At 43.3% G+C, this 18,836-nt stretch overlaps 2 protein-coding genes across 3 annotated transcripts; one reads left to right on the top strand and one right to left on the bottom strand.

Annotated features, from left to right (window-relative positions):
• Positions 1 to 618: 618 nt before the first annotated feature.
• Positions 619 to 8,755, top strand: LOC111981679 (nuclear receptor subfamily 1 group D member 1). Its single transcript, XM_024013073.3, has 7 exons — positions 619 to 1,152; positions 4,748 to 5,026; positions 5,138 to 5,371; positions 5,494 to 6,149; positions 6,271 to 6,456; positions 6,598 to 6,808; positions 8,112 to 8,755. Exons 1-7 carry the CDS (start codon positions 1,092 to 1,094, stop codon positions 8,306 to 8,308), a joined length of 1,824 nt encoding a protein of 607 aa, XP_023868841.1. The 5' UTR covers positions 619 to 1,091; the 3' UTR covers positions 8,309 to 8,755.
• A 3,708-nt stretch (positions 8,756 to 12,463) lies between these two features.
• LOC111981790 (uncharacterized) lies at positions 12,464 to 17,468 on the bottom strand. 2 transcript variants are annotated; one of them, XM_024013228.1, is made up of 9 exons: positions 17,402 to 17,468; positions 17,071 to 17,167; positions 16,809 to 16,932; positions 16,495 to 16,652; positions 16,142 to 16,284; positions 15,658 to 15,829; positions 15,089 to 15,228; positions 14,282 to 14,444; positions 12,464 to 13,991 (listed from the first exon to the last, which is right to left on the bottom strand). In XM_024013228.1, exons 1-9 carry the CDS (start codon positions 17,422 to 17,424, stop codon positions 13,926 to 13,928), a joined length of 1,086 nt encoding a protein of 361 aa, XP_023868996.1. In that variant the 5' UTR covers positions 17,425 to 17,468; the 3' UTR covers positions 12,464 to 13,925. The 2 variants fall into 2 exon arrangements, with proteins under 2 accessions (XP_023868996.1, XP_023868998.1); XM_024013230.1 differs by lacking the exons at positions 16,495 to 16,652; positions 16,809 to 16,932.
• Positions 17,469 to 18,836: the final 1,368 nt, after the last annotated feature.

An 18,836-nucleotide genomic window follows, 5' to 3' on the forward strand; every position in this document is an offset into this window, starting at 1 on the left:
AATAGAGTGGGGCGCTGTAAACAGTCTGGCAGAAATGGTGCGCATTATATGCAGGCATATCGTATTCCTTTTGATCCTGCAGAGTTTTCCTATTACAAAAACACGGGTTATAAAATGGTAATAAGTAAGGTGTTATGATACTGTCTGCAATTATTCTGGAGAGTATTTGGACAGTTTTATTTTTGTATTCTATACCACCTTCACCTCATCCCCATCGCTTGCAATGCTGCCAGAAAAGCTGAATAAAAGCTAATCGTTGTTATTGATCATATTACGATGTTTGAAATGCAATGTTTCTCGCTTCACAACAGGTTTCATTATTCTTTTCATTGTATCAAGTGAATGCTGTGGTCACGTCCACATTCCCACCAGACATGAAAAGGGGAGCCCTTTGTGAACCAGTATATAATGGCACGTCCAATTAGATCGAAATTAGACGCCATTTGAATGATGGATGGAACTTGTGCCATGGCTTTGCGCATTTGGTTATATTAAATATTGTGCATATGTCTGTCCTATAGTTAAAAATGGTAGCGTTAAAATATTATTTCCCCACATTTTTCGTAGCCATTTTAGTAGGAGTTACCATCTCCATGTGCGCAGGGGTTTTAAAAGAAAAGCTGATGTGTTCGGAGAAAAAGTGTGTCACTGGGACACGAGGCACTCCCCGGGGGTCACATGGTCCCGTTTTCAGCCCCGTGCAAGCAGGCATGCAGTGCGTCCTCGTTCCTTTCCTAAGGATGAGGGAGACTGAGAAAAACCAGACCGGCTTGGGAACTGCGGTCAGACCTCCASGGATAGAGCCAGTGACAGCATAGACGCTTTTCGTAATTGTTTTCGCTGGCAGTGCTCACAGAGAAGTGATTCACATTACGCGGGAACTTGCTCGATAGCAGATGCATCCTTTGGTAGTTTATTAACCTTGGTTCTAAGTATTGTAATGAGTATTCGAACTCAAATAGAGCTTTTATTATAAAGAGGAACATAATGACATCGTTATAACATAGAAGAGGACCTTCTTTTTGCCAAGAACCTAGCCAGAAGGGAAATGATCCTTTCCTAAACTGTTTTCTAATTTCACCGATATCTATATGAATGTTTTGGAGCTCAGGATGGCAACAACAGCAATGGACACAAATAACAACAATACAGGTAAATATTCAGGATTATATTGTTGTGCGTGTGTAATGGGGTTATGTGTTTTACGCATATTRTTTTGGCTACCTGGCTTGTTGGAAGTCTGTTGAAGCTCTTTACATTTAGTTGTTTATCAATCCGTAATGCGTAAATCAATGATGAGTTGTATTGTATTGATGTACACCTGTCGATTAAGTAGAGCCACTTTTGTATATGGAATTTACGTGGCTGATGGAATCATCCTTGTGATGCAACACTAGATGGGAGAAAGTTCAATGGGTCTCTGTACAGTTCTCCTCATGCCAAACCTCAGGCCATGACTGATGAGGCTTGAAGTAGGCCTATCCCTCATAGTGTTTATTTTGAATTCACTGATGATTGTGTGTTATCATTACTGTCGCCTATATATTTTACCCCAACCGTTCTTCATAATTGTCATTGTCAAGGTCGAATTACTGGCCTCAGTAAAAGCCAAATTAAGAAATGTTGTAACGTGGAGTTTGTAATAGCCTATAAGTTATCTGTACATTTCATTAAAGAAATATTTAAAGTACTATACATTGTTTGATGGTGTACGTGTGGTAGGTAGAACATCGTGGGTTGAGACACAGTGCGCTAAAATAGTTCGGGTGGAAGTAGGTCATGTAAGGTGGACGGATATCCCTTTGATGCAGACATCCGCGCATGTTTTTTTCCCAATTCACATGGCCCGCCAAGCTAGCCATGTGCGTTTTGTTTTCATTCACTGTTCTCCACCAATCTCCATTGGTATAGAGAGCAAGCTCATTGCATAATTYCTCGTCAGAGTCCCGTGGGGGACGCGGTCTTGGATGCCATGTGTGTACTGCTATTGGATAGCTAGCGGGTGTAATTATTGCGATTCGATCAGGACATCATCCAGTCACGTGTTAGATTGAAACGTGGGACACGAACATTTATGTAAGGCATCATAACTTATTGTTGCTGAAATAATTACACAGCCATAACCAAATACTTGCAAGGTGATTGGGATATTCCCTTTCGATATCTAAGATGTCCAAAATAATGGGCTTACCTTTATTATATTATTATTAGGGCAAGGCGATAGTATGTCTAATAAAGCATTTATAGGTTCATTCAWTTGAATATAGGTTCAGAGAAAATACATTTTCAATACATACAATTATATTGTACAGCTACAACATAGCAAAGTGAAAACATAGATGCCAAGCTTTTCAGTTATATTCAGCAAGTATGTTGTAAATTACATTAGATTATCTAAGGAGTATATTGTGGGAATTGACTGTCTATTAGGTACCATGGATAGCGCCAGGCGGGAGGGAACGTGAGGCTGTCCTAGAAACCAGTTGGCGTGTTCCATGGGGGGTGTATTGCACAGCCTGTCAGTTTGCCAGTCTTCTTTTCTTTTCTTTTTTTGGTTGCCAGTCTCGTTGAATAACCTGCTGTTGGAGGCGCGCACGTTGAGTAAGGGCGTGACTAGAATGTATTCCAGTCAGCCTACACTAGTGCTGCTCCTCGAGCAACACAAGTCTGCAGTCCAACCTGTTTTCATTCCATGGCTCTCCCAAGCATAGCTTTCGATGCACTATTACATTTCTTTCAAATACCTCACTCTGAATGTATGTTTACTCACTAAGACTATTTCAATATTCAGAGCTATATCTATTGATGTGTTTTCTTCATTTCACGTTGACTTTACAAGTGTTGGTTTAACATGGCAAGTTATTGATTTTGATACAAAAGCAATCTTATCTTCCACTCACTGATTGGTTATTGTGGGTAATACATTATTTGGGGATAGAAAGTCAGGAGGTGGAAGACAGAGCAAAGGGAGTGAAAACATGCAGTGGAGAGAGAGGGAGGAGCCTTAATACTATAGCACCAGGCAGGACAAGGAAGTGCACGTGTTGTGGTGACTCCTGACCCAGTGACCCTATAAGACCTTATGTTCCATTCCACAGTGAATTATGTTTCTCCTCCAGGGCTGCCTGGCTGGCTGGATTCTGAGATTGGAATGTCTCAAAAAGAACAGAACAGACAAACATTCTCTCACTGTTTGTTCAATCAGGAAATTGGAATTCCTCCAGTTTTAAATGCCAGGCTCACAGAACAGAAGTATAGAGTTTGGTTTTGTTAAGCACAAAACAATGATCCCATCCTTCAATAGGCCACACCCAAACATACAGTAGGTGGGCAGCTTGCCATCAATGCAGGGAAATTAAATCATAAAGACGGTTTAAGGGCATCATCAATTAAAGCCTCAACAACACAATACAATGTCCTGCAAATTACTCCTTAAAACAACACATTATCTCCTCACAAAAACACAATCTCCTAACAACAACACATTATCTCCTAACAACAACACAATACAGTTGATCTGGTATTAGAGCACAGGTTAATTGGAGTCAACAGGAAGTGCAGAAAGTCTTGGGCACATGCGTTGTAGGTTCGGGTTTCAGCAGGGACGCTGTGTGTGGCAAAGGGCGGGGCACACCATTTGGCATTTAAAAAGCGATTAGCCATTCCCGGTAGCCTTGTGCATGGCACCCCCCGGCGACTGGGCACGAGTTGGTGTGTGGGTGGSCAGCTGTGGTGAAACGTGATCCTTGGACGGAACTTGTGAGAATTAGCCTTCACAGCGGGAGAAACTGAGACCGCTGGATTAGAACAAGCAGGAGGGAGAAAGAGAATGAAAGTGAGAGAGGGAGAAGAGAAACAGAGTATGAGCAAAAAAAGAGTACAGAGGGCAGGTGGTGTGGAGAGAGAATAACAGTTTCAAGGAGAGTGTAAAGGGAGAGTTGGAGAGAAAGGGAAGTAGGGCAAGTAAAAGTTGTCAGGAGAGTTCCAACAAAGAGAGAGAGCGCAAGAGTATCTAAATCCACTCGTGTGGGTGGCTATGTCTGGCCAATGAGACTGCACAACAGCAATAGCACTGTCTGTGCTATTGGGCAGCATCCAAAAAGAACGTGCTCATTCTCCATGCTGCAATAGCTTCTTCCATAATGTAAATAATGTTCTGTAGGTAATGCTTGCTCACATGGCACAACCCACACAGGTCAATCTTGCCCTAATKGCTTCCTATAAAATGTACTCTGTGATCAAGGCCTCTGTTTTGGAAAGAGTGGTGACCACCTCTGAACTAGAAAAATAAAGGGAAAGCCAGTCAGGGCAGCCTTTCCTGACAACATTTCCTGGAAAGCAGTGTTTTTYCCCAGCCACTTGTCTTCTTGGACTCTCTGCAGTCACTCTGTTGCTATGGTTATCATAACATTGCCACGGTTTCCTTGCATAATTGTCCTGGGTAGCTAAGGGAACATTTGGAATGTACAGAATTATACAAAGTTGCAGCCGCTCCCTCGTTTTTTGTCAACGAACATGACTGGGCGCAATATCAATCCTAACCAGTGGGCGTCCTCTCTTGAACCCTCTTCCTCTTTACCTCCTCTGTTTTAGTTTCCATCAGTCCTCACTGGCAGTTGACTGATGTCCCATGGATAGAGTGTCAAAGAACAGAGCACTAAATGTCACAAATTAAAATATCTCACTGTTTTTAAACCACGCATCCATTCTAACAAGTAGTCCTCTCGCTACTTTCTCTTGTCGCCAGGGGGTGTAATCTCCTACATCGGCTCCAGTGGCTGCTCACCGAACCGCACCAGCCCAGTGTCTATGTACAGCGAGAACTCCTTCGGAGCCTCCTTCCCACCCTCCCCCAACGGTTCCCAGGGCTTCTCCAATGCCTACTCCGGCAGTGGCAGCTCCAGCTCCTCCAATGGTGATGATGGCAACTCCTCTTCCGGCTCCGGAGGGTCCCMGAGGCCTAGGGGTCGTAATGACAGCAGCATTTCTCGCTGCTCCCCCAGCAAGTCCGTGGCAAACCTTACCAGTGAGTAGACCCCCATACCAGAACCCCAATACTTTATATGAATCCAGATTGTGCACCCCTATCTGTCATTCCTGGAACTACAGCTTTAAGTCCTCTTTATGGTTGTAACAGAACTGAATGGGATGGTGCTGCTGTGTAAAGTGTGTGGAGACGTCGCCTCAGGCTTCCACTATGGGGTCCATGCCTGTGAGGGCTGCAAGGGATTCTTCCGACGCAGTATCCAGCAGAACATCCAGTACAAAAAGTGCCTGAAGAACGAGACCTGCACCATCATGAGGATTAACCGCAACCGCTGCCAGCAGTGCCGCTTCAAAAAGTGTCTGTCCGTGGGCATGTCCCGCGATGGTAAGTACAGCTTCACATGCTAAAACATGACACATGCAGCCACAAAAAAGGTTTAATAGTTCTAATCCACTCTCATCCCTGTTTGGACTGTTGACTCCACATGTCTCTTTCTCTCTCCCCAGCTGTTCGCTTTGGCAGAATACCCAAGCGTGAGAAGCAGCGCATGCTGGCAGAGATGCAGAGCACCATGAACAGCATGAACAACATGCAAAACGAGTTCCAGCTGGCCAGCCTGACTCACAACTCTCCCCCTTCTCCCACTTCCTCTTCTCCCTGCCCGGGTCTGACTGTGGCACCCCAGCCTCAGGCCCTGCCTTTTGCCCCTTCCCCCTCTCCTCCAGTACAAGCCCCTGCTTCCCCTCTGCCCCCACCATGCAACCAAAGCCCGCCACTGTTGGCCAGCTCTCCACCGCTGTGCCCCAGCYCTGGGGTGGACTGCACCATAACGGCCATTGCCCGGGCGCACCGTGAGACCTTTGTTTACGCCCACGACAAGCTGTGCGATTCCGCGAGACTGCATAACGGAGAGGTGGACAACTGGGGCTCCAACTACTGTCCTGCTGGCTACCACCAGAACAGCCTCAACACAATCTACCACCACAACAACAACGTGGCCCTCCAGAACCATGGCTTCCAGGCCATGTCTGACAGACATCACCAGAACAACGGCAAGCAGTTCCACAACAGCAACCTGTTCGGGAGCCACCAAAGCATTGAGACTAGCAGCGTCCCCCAGGGCCAGAACTTCCCATGGAAAAACCACAAGGACATTGTGCTGGTGAGTCACTGAACAGAACAGCAACATAGAAAAGATCTTGATGTCAAAGATTGTCAATAATAGTGGCAAGTAGTCATAGCATATAGGAAAATGCTGATTACGGTTCTCCTCGGTCCTCCAGGCATGTCCAATGAACATGTACCCCCAAGCCGAACCCAACAAGACCCCCCAGGAGATCTGGGAGGACTTCTCGCTCAGCTTCACGCCGGCTGTGCGTGAGGTGGTGGAGTTCGCAAAGCACATTCCAGGGTTCAGTGCACTCTCCGAGAACGACCAAGTCACCCTGCTCAAGGCCGGCACCTTTGAGGTAGGCATCCGTGAAATGTGTGCAAACACAGATATGCAAAGAAACGTCATACAGTGATAAACAAAAATACTCACAGCTGTACTGTATTGAGAAGATACAATGACTCACCACCCACTCACTTTTCCCTTGCTTCTGTTACAGGTCTTGATGGTGCGCTTTGCCTCCCTCTTCAATGTGAAGGAGCAGACTGTCACCTTCATCTCGGGTACCACCTACAGCCTGGAGGCCCTGAAGGGCATGGGCATGGGAGGCCTGCTAGACACCATRTTTGAATTCAGCGAGAAGCTCAACTCCCTGGAGCTCACGGCCGAGGAGCTGGGTCTCTTCACCGCTGTAGTGCTAGTGTCTGCAGGTAARAACAATGAGAAGCCTTATTAATTACTCTAAAATCTACCTAAGCAGTCAGAGCTCAAGTACTGTACTTCTCCTGCCAGTAAATCACCATGACCAATGTTCCCTCTACGTTCCCACGGGACTGCCKCGCAGAAGAAATAACAGCCCGCGCAGAGAAGCGTGAGATTGAACTTCACTCAACTTTCTAGAGTTTTCCCCCTTAGTTAACACTATCAACGTTTCCATTTACTGTGGGAATTGTGATGGAATCAAAGCAATATTAGCCATTATAAATGCAACATACCGAAACTAAACGAACTATGCAAGACTTAGTATGCAAAAATAACTATGCAAGAGATTTTGTTGTAGGCAGAATGCATCGGAGTAGGATTCTATTGCATTGACATGCACAACTCAGCCCATACTCTACACAGACCGGTGTGGCATAACCAATCAGAGCTGCAGTAGGCCTATATGCAAATAGACCATTGCCATATATGGATCTGTGCCATTCACTTTGAACTGGACTGTGTTTACAGCATGAGCGGTCATGAGTAGATGCRCTTGTTTTGAGGTCAAAGCAAGAGCTGCATGCAGCCACGTGTGTACATTTGTTCATATCCTTTGATAGTTAAGGAGTTATTAGCCCAGTTATAGATCATATGTATTCAGCAATGGAGGAGGGAATGCTTCCTACAAGAGCACAAACCATGTACATTTCTAGACATCTTTAAAGAGGGAGTTAAATATGATTTTTTTGTCTTAAAGGAGCAGTGTTGTATTTTGAGAGAGTCTTAAATAAGCTAAGTAGCCTTATAGGCAGTAGCATCATTTGTCTGGTTCTCTGTAATATTTTGTAAAGTGGTTTCACCAAACAACACAACATTTTCAGTCAAGCAATGCATGTAGGCCTACATTGAACACCACACACTGGCTGCTACTTTAGGCTGAATGATAGAACAGCCATTTCCATGTTAAAATGTTATGKAATGCATTGTTTTTGATGGGAGGCCATTCTCGTAGGCCTACATTATGATCAAATAGCCACAGTAGCCTACTTGATCACTGTCTGACACTGTTACTTAAAGCGGATACGGCCTCAGTGTTCCCAGTAAATGCGAGCTGGAAGTTGCACAGAATTTTCACAATGTTGAAGTTTGCGCTCAGCGGACCTGAAATTTGCTCAGCGCCGAAAAAGATGGGGAACATTGACGATGACACTTGAAACTTCAAAAATCACTCACTATTATGGCATAGTAATGGTCTGTACTAAAGTGTAAAGTAGTCTAACGGTGCTCTCTTTCTTCTCTGACCTCTTTCAGATCGCTCAGGCATCGAGAGCCTAAACTCCGTGGAGCTGCTTCAGGAGTCTATGATCATAGCGCTGCGTGCCCTGGTCAGCAAGAGCAACCCCTGCGACGCCTCTCGCTTCACCAAGCTGCTGCTCAAGATGCCCGACCTGCGCACACTCAACAACATGCACTCAGAGAAGCTGCTGTCCTTCCGCATCGACGTATAAGACTGTCACCACTGATGACAAGAAAACCCGTCTGGAATCGTCGCCCATCTCCACCTCACAGASAGTGGTGGTTGGGCGGCTAAGGGGCGGGGCAAGTTGGGGGAGGTGACAGGGGATCTGATTCCACCTGCTCGCTTACTCCCTTCAGGGACACCCGCCTCCGAGTTGACTGATGTGTGCATCAGCCAATGACATGGCCGAAAGACAGTGACTGACAACTGATAGGGGTAAGGCCAATAGACCCATGGAGATTAGGGAGACAAAGCCCTCTACATAAATTATTTTTGGAGGTTGGGGTGGTCGCAGCTCAAAACTGCTCAAAACTGCCCAGAACAAGTTCCCCCTCTACACCAGCCGGTCTAAAGGGGCCAGAGACCATTTGTCGGTTGAGCTGAACCAAAAGCAGCAATTGGGCTTTACTACCCCACATGTCCAGCTAGGCCTGGTTCCTTCCAAGAGTCTGCTAGATGCATTTTAAAACCATCTGCTCTGTTTTATCATGACTGTAAATAATTAGTAAAATATGTGCAGTGTTGTAAACTTTATTCATACTCCAAACTGAGTTTGTACAAATTTGTAAATATCTAGCTACAAACATCAATAAGCTTACTTGAAATGTTTGAAAAATKTGTATAATATATATATTTTTTGGTTAAGATTAAATTCTCTAATGCTCATAGTTATAAATGTGTGGGTACAAATGTATAAAATACAAATTGAGTATGCGTACAAAAAATAATATCCAGAACTGTATTTCAAAAATGTTTTATGTAATGAAGGCATTATACAAAAAAATACTTATTTGAATTCCTTTGTGTGATCTTTTTCTGTAGTACCGATCTTGTTATTCTACATCYGACTGGGTTAGAGAGACCTAGCTTTTAGAGGGCTGTGCTATGTAATCAGTAAGCCACAGGTCACCCACGTCACAACACTCACTGAGGATGTTGACACAACACTAAAGTGGGAATAACAGTTCGTACTGACCAATAACCAAGGCTGCACATTTGCTTGGATTAGGTCTTAGTTATARAATACATTTCAAATTTGAGTAACCCAGTCCACTTTGACCTTGTGAGGAACTTATTTGAAAGAACATGCTGACAGTAATTTTTTTATTTCACCTTTATTTAACCAGGTAGGCMAGTTGAGAAGAAGTTCTCATTTACAACTGCGACCTGGCCAAGATAAAGCAGTAGCCCATTCAATAGTAACAGATTATTRCTGTACCTCAAGGTCTTGTCTATAATTATTTCACAGAACACACTACAAGTAAGTGTAAATCTTCCCCATTTATAAAACCACTCAAAACATTTCTCATGTTCCTGATATGTTTCCGCATCCCGTCATGACCACAACCACAAAGTACAGTATATGTTCTGCATTGTAGCCAATAGTCAAATATACTGTAGCTAACCAAAATGCAGAATTGTTGAGCGCTATCTGCAAAGTAATTGTTACCAAGTAAGGGTATGACACTAGTGCTCGGATGAAAAACATACCAAATGTAACACAATGATTTGGTTTGCAAAAGTCAATGAGCTACAGTCCTGCAGACAAATCGTAGGTTAGAAACTAGATTGTAATAATTATGTATGGGTAGGAACATTTCCATGGACACAAGGTTTTCATTAATGAGAGCAATTTGTAATATACTGTATATACAGCGCATTTGGAAAGTATTCAGACCCCTTGACTTTTCCCACATTTTTGTTACAGGCTTAATCGAAAATTGATCAAATCGTTTTTTCCCCCTCAACCTACACACAATACCCCAATGACAAAGGAAAAACAGGTTGAGATTTTTAGCAATTTTATTTATTTTTAAACCTGGAAATATCACATTTACATAAGTATTCAGACCCTTTACTCAGTACTTTCTTGAAGCACCTTTGGCAGCGATTACAGCCTCTTTGGTATGTTGCTACAAGCTTGGCACACCTGTAWTTGGGGAGATTCTCCCAWTCTTCTCTGAAGATCCTATCAAGCTCTGTCATGTTGGATGGGGAGCATCGCTGCACAGCTATTTTCAGGTCTCTCCAGAGATGTTCGATCAGGTTCAAGTCCGGGCTCTGGCTGGGTCTCAAGGATATTGAGACTTGTCCCGAAGCCACTCCTGCGTTGTCTTGGCTGTGTGCTTACGTCGCTGTCCTGTTGGAAAGTGAACATTCGCCCTAGTCTGAGGTCCTGAGCGCTCTGAAGCAGGTTTTCATCAAGGATCTCTGTACTTTGCTCTGTTCATCTTTACCTCGATCCTGACAAGTCTCCCAGTCCCTGCAGCTGAAAAATATCCCCACAGCATGATGCTGCCACCACCATGCTTCACCGTAGGGTTGGTGGCAGGTTTCCTCCAGACATGACGCTTGGCATTCAGGCCAAAGAGTTCAATCTTGGTTTCATCAGACCAGAGAATCTTTTTTCCATGGTCAGAGTCCTTTGGGTGACTTTAGGCAAACTCCAAGTGGGCTGTCGTGTGCCTTGTACTGAGGATTGGCTTCCGTCTGGCCACTCTACCAAAAGGCCTCATTGGTGGAGTGCTGCAGAGATGGTTGTCCTGGAAGGTTCTCCGATCTCCACAGAGGAACTCCGGAGCCCTGTCAGAGTGACCATCGAGTTCTTGGACACCTCCCTGATCAAGCCCCTTCTCCCCCGATTGCTCAGTGTGGCCGGGCGGCCAGCTCTAGGAAGAGTCTTCCATTTAAGAATGATGTAGGCCACTGTGTTCTTTGGGACCTTCAATGCTGCAGACATTTTTCGGGACCCTTCATCAGATCTGTGCTTTGACACAATCCTGTCTCGGAGCTCTAAGGACAAATACTTCCACCTCGTGGCTTGGTTTTTGCTCTGACATGCACTGTCAACTGTGGGACCTTATATAGACAAGGGTGTGCCTTTCCAAGTCATGTCAAATCAACTGAATATACCAATGGTGGACTCCAATCAAGTTGTAGAAACATCAAGGATGATCAATGGAAACATGATGCACCTGAGCTCAATTTTGAGTCTCATAGCAAAGGGTCTGAATACTAACGTAAGTAAGGTATCGTTTACTTATTTTTAATACATTTGCAAAAATGTCTAAAGACCTGTTTCTGCTTTGTCATTAAGGGGTATTGTGTGTAGATTGATTAAGAACATGTTTGTTTATCCATTTTTGAACAAGGCTGTAACGTAACAATTAGGAAAAAGTCAAGAGGTCTGAATACTATCCGAATGCATTATAACTGTTAAACACCTCTATAATATAAACAAGTAATTGTCTGTTTAAAACTGCCCTAGGGAAAGCTAGGGAGCTCCCAGTCACTAGACACGGGTATTACTGGGGACAAAAACAAAGTACGACTGATGCTTATTGGTGAGAATACTGCATCACATTGAAGACAGAAAAAGAAGATTCCTTTCACTTGCGTCCACAGTGGAGTGGAATCTGCTCTCTGAAGAGGATTATCAACCCACCCAACCCCAAAGTGAGGAGAGGAGAATGTAACCTAATAACTGCAGAAGCTGCTGCATGGATCAGAAGTGGGTCAAACCGTTCACATAACCAATTTTTCACAGCTCCGACATTGGCCCCGCCTGCTGCATCCCGGGGAGCCAATTGAAAGTCAGCAGGTGAGGAATGAGGAGCGAAGCATGAAGCAGGGAGGGTAACTGTGACAGCATGAAAAACGAGAGGGAGAGCAGGCTCTCGAGTCAAAGTGCCAAGTAGCTCAGACAAACCACCAAAGGGCATGTCTTTTCAAGAATATGACAGCAGGTTGTCAACAGCTTGTACATKAAGTTACAAAGTCAGGTGGAAAGAAATATAACATTGCTTGTGGAAGCCATTGAAGACCCATCTCAGATCTCAGGCCATTTCTCTTCAGGCTTTTGACAGTTTTCAGGGTTGACTTTGTCCAGAGCCATAGGCGCTGTCTGTCAACCCATAGATTATCTAACCACATGATGTCCGCCTACTGGGAGCAAAATAATTCAGAGGCCCAGCCACAGGATCTATGCAGTGTACATAGTTACTACTCTAGTAGTTATAGGAGTGCTGATGACTAAAAGAGCCTAAACTTTGATAAAGAAATGAAAGTTGCACTCTTCATTCATCACAATGTGATTTATTTGTCACCTTTTCTTTAAGTCTAAATATGAAGAAAACCAAAAACATTCACCAAAATGGTATGTTATTTATTTACATGCGAGTCGTAATATTGTTACAACAGATACAGCTAGAAGACAAAACAGAGCAACATTAGATAGAGTCATGAGATATTTACTAGGGGATGTGCAGCTCTCCCTTCATGAATGATTCGATACACATCTAGATACATGGGCTCTGATATGATACAGGAACGATATGTTTAAGTCTTAAATGATTCTGTTTGATTAGGGGAATGAATTGATGTGATTCGTTTCTATATAGTATTTTTTTTGTTGCATGAACACATTCATTTTCCATTTTAAAATAATATCTGCTAATGATTAGAGCTCAGGAGCTGGGCCTATCTGAGCTGGATCTGTCTGAGATTACTTCTAGAAGCTGAGAGTCCCTCTGTTAGTGTGTCAATATCAATGATATAGGCACATGAGCTGAGCCACAGGGCCGACTGAGAATCTACCACCCCACTATCATCAGATTAGGGGTAAGGGCAATTTATGCTTTTTGTACACCCACTTTTTAATTTTTTTAAAATCTGCAATCACCATCACCCACTCATTAACTTCTCATTTTTGCAGATAGTACAAGCTCAACATGTTTTATGTCAATATTTATCTTTACAAATTAGCATGACATTTAATATAATGCAGCGTTGGATTTTAACTGTCTCAAAAGCAAATGGTTTAGACCGTTTGGAATTTTATGGAGAGCTTATCCTGCTCTGACCAATGAATGTGACCATGCGCAGCTCTCAAAAATGACTGAGGTCCTTCATTCAATTACCCAAACTACCGAACCTATTTATTATGGTGACATGAACAATCTAAAAATCGGAATGATTGATAACTCCAATCAACAGTTCGATGCGTGGTGTGTCCAATCCGGTAGACTACACAACTCCAGTAAAAATATATATATTATACATAGCATTTGGTAACAATGTCCCAGCAAATTACAATGGTTGTCACTCAACTAATAAACCSTATGATGACATTGTGAAAGCCATTTTCAAAGCATCTGAATGCTGAAGGTGCCGCGCTGATGTAAGAACAGCCTATTAGAAAAGGGATAGGCCTACCTCTAGTTGGCGCATGCAGCTGTCTCTTCCTGCACTGTGCTCACAATTATCTGACAGTCATATGCAGTTACACGCATAAAAGTTCAGGAGGACGCATTAACTCAGTCACAACACATAAGAGCTATTTTTTGAATAAAACAATGAGTGAAAAACATCAGCGAACTGTTGATTGTAACATTTGAATAAGTTTTCTGAACGACGCACGCTTAATTTGGATTGGTTTGGTCTCCTGCAGAACCATGCACTAGTATCTTTTTAAAAAAATGAACCTGGACCAATGAATATAAGTAATTTGTTACATTCCTAATATTTACATATTAGAGAGGCAAGGGCGCCATTTAGTGACCATGGAGAGAAACAGCCACTTCCTCTGTGTAGAATAGAGAGGATGGTCAGACGTATGGACTGGAGGAGAGGAACTCCAGCCACTCTGTCAGAGAGGGGGTCTTCTGGGGAGGCTGCAAATTCAAACAACATGCCTCACATTGTAACGGAATGGAATGTACAAATCAATACCACTTACATGGTTATTTGTAGCTGTGGATTTCACATTTTAAAGGGATCTCCAAAAGAATACTGACCCCAGAGGGTAAATAATAACTTCAAGAACAAAATAATTCATGTTTAAGGGTAGATAACTTGAAGGGCAAGGACCATGCTCCATCTTTGCTAAAAAAGGTGTTTGCTAATACCATTTCAAATGGGCCTCAACACATCAATAAACAGGTAATGGCGATGAACKTTTTACCTGTAGGACAGCGTTGTCGACCAGTTCTCCGTCCCTGCGTACAGAGATGAGTGTAGCTGTGCCTCTGGAGGGGTAGCCCTCCTCCACCCCCAGGTTACACACAATAGAGGCAGTCTTCAGGAACACTAGCAGTCTCTGGCCTGGACGCCAGTCTATAGCAAACCTACACACAGGAGAAATACACACCATGTCAAACACAGGTGTTTAAGAATGAAAACGTCATCATGTGTCATTGTGTTTGGAATATGAAAATGTCCACAGATACGAATAAGCTCTCACAGACTAATTCTTGCTTAGAAGTGTTGGAGTATAAGCAATATTATGAACATAAACAGTGTTYCAGTGTGATTGAGAATGCATGGGAAAGGTACTCAATATTTGCTGGCAACTTCGACTCACCTTCAGTAGAACTGAGTAGTTCAGAATACTGAAGATATTCTGTCGGGGGTCATTAAAAACAATCTTTGATGGGTTCGTAGCTGAGCAAGTTATGGTTGTTGAGTGCTACTCCACGTTTTAGTTTGCAGAAATTGCTCAGTTTGAGTGTGTTGATCTGATCGACTGTATACAACTGTTTTACATTGGTTTTTGTAAGTGTGTGTGTCTCAATGATCCCTCACCAAGAGAGGCAGTGGGATATAGTCAGACGGCTGCTTTTAATGTTTCAGATCATGTGGTAAGGCCATTCAAACAGCAACAGGATTCAGTCTCAGAAAGAAACATCATTCCACTTTATCATTGAACATCAAGGTTCTCGCTTCTATCATCACTGACTGATCTTTGTAGGCACTGTGTGCGTGTGTGTACCTGGAATGCAGGGCCTGGATCTCAGCCAGCATCTCTCCCTGGCTGGTGTAACACTGCATGACCTCCAGCAAGGCAGCACTGAGATGAGAAAGGCAACCCTTCATTGACACCTCTAACAGCCCTGCAGTACCCTGATACACCTAGAGGGAGGGAGAGAGGGACAAAATGGGGGTTGTGACTAACGGTGGCAAAAAAGGTTATTTTCTCAATAGGTGCCAAAAACAGATAATGTAGACAGATATCTTACTTGGCTAAATCTAACAAYGATTCCCATCTAGGAAACAAGGAATGCAAAGGGGCTCAGGGGGAGCTAAGGAGAAGAGGTGTAGGCACTAGGATGGAACCGGACCAGGAAAATATGTCTAAGGACCAGAAACCAAACCAGGAGTGTATTAATTTGTCGCACACCGTAGCAAAATGTTTTGCAACGGAAACCGATTACTCGAAACTGAAAACTATTTGCCACCAGAACAATTCAGGAAGGATTCAGAAATTCAGGAAGGTCCCAACACATTTTGTTTGATTCCTAATGAATACCACCCAGGTCGGAGGTCAGCWGTATTGTTTACCTGGAGGTGGAAGTGGTCATCAGGGCTCCAAGTGACAGTCAGACTGAGGGGCTCCAGCTGGCCAGAGGACCCACAGGAGCGGGGCCTCAGTTCCACACACAGCTCTGAGGACCCCACCGACAGCAGCCTACACTGCATCACCCCCTGTGTCTCCTCCACATAGCCCTGCAGGCTGGGGACAGGAGACAGAGGTGAGTATGGACTGGAGCAGGGCAGTCAGGTGCCCATCCTCATTTGGAATTACCAAGGGACTAGGTTAGGGGTTCTGGTTTGATTTTAGACTGGGGAAAACCTAAATTTGTGTCTTTCTCACGTTCATTATGAAATGGGACATTGAATGAGAGTTCTAATACCGGAGTGAACAATATGGAAGCGTGGCAGCTCAAGACTAAAGTCTGGGCAAATTAGCGGAGGWGGGAGAATAGAAATAGGACATGTCTCTGCAAGGATGTATGATTGGTGGATAGAGCTGCTTGTCACTCACGCGTCTCTCAGGTGCTGCCAGTCAGCCGAGCGGTCCAGTGTGGCGTCTGTCTCCGTCCTCAGCTGGGCCAGCTGCCCCTCACACACACGCAAGGCATTGTAGGCTGTCTGCAGAGACTCCCCCATCTGCAGGCTGAGATCTTTCTATGGGAGAGATGTGGAAAGACATTACATATCCAAAACATGGCACAGGACTGATACAAAGTAACCATACAAAAGAYCATGTCCGTCGAAAGTCTGCAAATTGTGAGAGGACCGTTGCTCTCTTCTTTTTTTTAAATTGGAAAGTCACCGTACAGACTAAAGTGTGTGTGTGTGTGTGTCCGTGAGAATGCATCATAAGTGCATGTATACCTTATTTTCTAGTGCTGTGACTAGGTTTGTCAGTCTGTTCCGTTTGTGGTGCAATTTGTCCATCATGTCCCGTAAGGTGCTAATGAGTGCCTCCACCTCCTGGACTCCCTCTTTATATTCACTTTTCAGGACCTTCCAGCAGCTGTGAGCCTCATTGCCTGTACACAGAAGACTAGTCATTTACAAAAGTACTACAAAAGGGGTAGACCTGACCCCTCGGAGTACTATTAAGTGGTACTAAGAGGCCATGGAAGTAAGGATATCTTGAGTGGAATTATTGCTGATTATGTGTTGGATGTGTATCTGTGTGTTACCAGGGTTTGGGGGGCAGGATTCATTAAACAGCTGATCAGTTGTCTCCAGTCTCTCCAGAAGCTGCATCATGTCATCAAGCACAAACAACTGTCTGCCCAAAATCTTCTGTTTGCTACGACTCTCCTGAACAACACAGATAGTACTTAYAAGTGTAATTAATGCAATGCATATATTTTTATTTGACCATCTCCAACATTTTGACGAGTTGTTTGGCCAAGCATTTCAAAGTGTCTAAAGTAGGTGAGGTGTTAACCTACTCACAGTTAGGTAGGGCACCATCAACTCCGCTTCTCCACCCTCCTGGTGCTCTGCCATATCGTACAAATCCAAATGTACATGGTCGCATCTTTCAAGCAACCTGAAAACGATGGTTCAGAGTCAAACTAAGAAAAGCTAGCTAACGTTAGCAGCTAGCTTGCTTGTCTAGCCACTCACATATTGAGAGTTATTTTTAGGGATTTACAATTAACTAGGCTATTATAAGAAGCCTTACCGCGATTCATAATTTTACGAAAGGCACGATATTACGGAATAGAGTTGAAATACATCGCATAAGATTATTCAATTTGATAAAAATGCTTAGGGAACTTACGCTTGAACAGCCTCAGTAGCCATTCTGTTTTTCAAAATTCAGCGACCGCTGTACAACGTGGAATGTGATTGGATAGATTATTGTCCAATTAGGTTGAAAGTAGGTCATACGTCATGAAAAGGGGAGCGGCTTCTTTCATAACCATAAAAGGCAACATTTATAAGAAAATCTATGTAAAAGCATAAAAATGGTCTGCTTTTTCATTTTCCTAGATTTTTTCAAATGTATTTATTAGCAGCACAGGCTCCTGACTACCGAACTATTTTAGACATAAATACACGCCACAGTGCTGGTCTAAAACAGGTATTATTAGTGACATTTCAGTCAGGACACTACCAAGCTAGCACATTTGGTTCCTTGGAAGTTGTGGGAATGTAAGTGTTTGGTTTCACATTGGTTCTGGGAACGAAGTCATACGTTTCCTGACCGGTAAAACTGAAAGGTTTTAAACGTTCTGAGAACGGAAGTGAACATTTAGCTTGTTCTAAGAACGTTCATTTTTAGGTTGCAGGTTCTGACAATGTTTTTCTATGGTTTTCTGAAAGTTTTCCTGTTTTTTTTTATTAACGTTCTGAGGCTGGAAATGTTATTTGGAGGTTTTAGAATAACTTCCTTAACTTTCACTGAATGTTTTAATAAGACTTTTAATAACACTGCTAGCTCAGTTTGGGTCAACTGTTTTTAACTCCAAGCACAAATAGGACACATGGAAATTATTTTGCTTAGGCATTAATCATGCAAAAACATATTTAAAAAAAATTGTGGCACAGAGTCAGTGAGGCTCTAACCTATGATCTTCTGTTTTCTATCCATGGAATTAGTCCACAGCGCCACCAGGATGGAGCTAGCATTGTATGTGTATTTTAACAGTCCCCATTTAAAAGGAAACAAGCACTCATTAAGATCAGGTGTTGCCAATTAGTGTGCTCGGCTAACGCACCTAAACACACTTAATAAGACAGAGGATAGAGAGTTTTGTTGGAGCTGAGAACGGAATGTACAGCTTTTTAAATAACATTCTTAGAACGTTCTTTAAACGTTACCAATGTTTTCTTGTGGTTTTTATGAAAAAATGTCTTAATGTTCTGAGAACATKAACTTTAAATACAACCATGAGTAAACGTGCAGAAAAAGTTATGCTGAAGTACTGAAATTCCCACTTAACATTCTGAGAACCATGTTTCTTATGTGGGTATCTTGTGCCCAGAAAATTGTGGGGTTGTATGCAAAATAACCATAGAACAGCCATGCTCTCACCAAGCTCTAAGAAACATGGTTCTCAGAACGTTATGTGCTAGATGGGTATTCTTTTTAATCAGAGGGGTGGGTACTGCTAAATTCATAGACTGTAAAAAAATTATTATAGGACCTTGACCTAGCCAAGTGTGTACCCATTATATAATTATTCTATGTGTCAGAGGATCACATTGCCTCA

This window comes from Salvelinus sp. IW2-2015, linkage group LG20, assembly GCF_002910315.2.
Source record: "Salvelinus sp. IW2-2015 linkage group LG20, ASM291031v2, whole genome shotgun sequence".
NCBI classification, from domain to species: Eukaryota; Metazoa; Chordata; class Actinopteri; order Salmoniformes; family Salmonidae; genus Salvelinus; species Salvelinus sp. IW2-2015.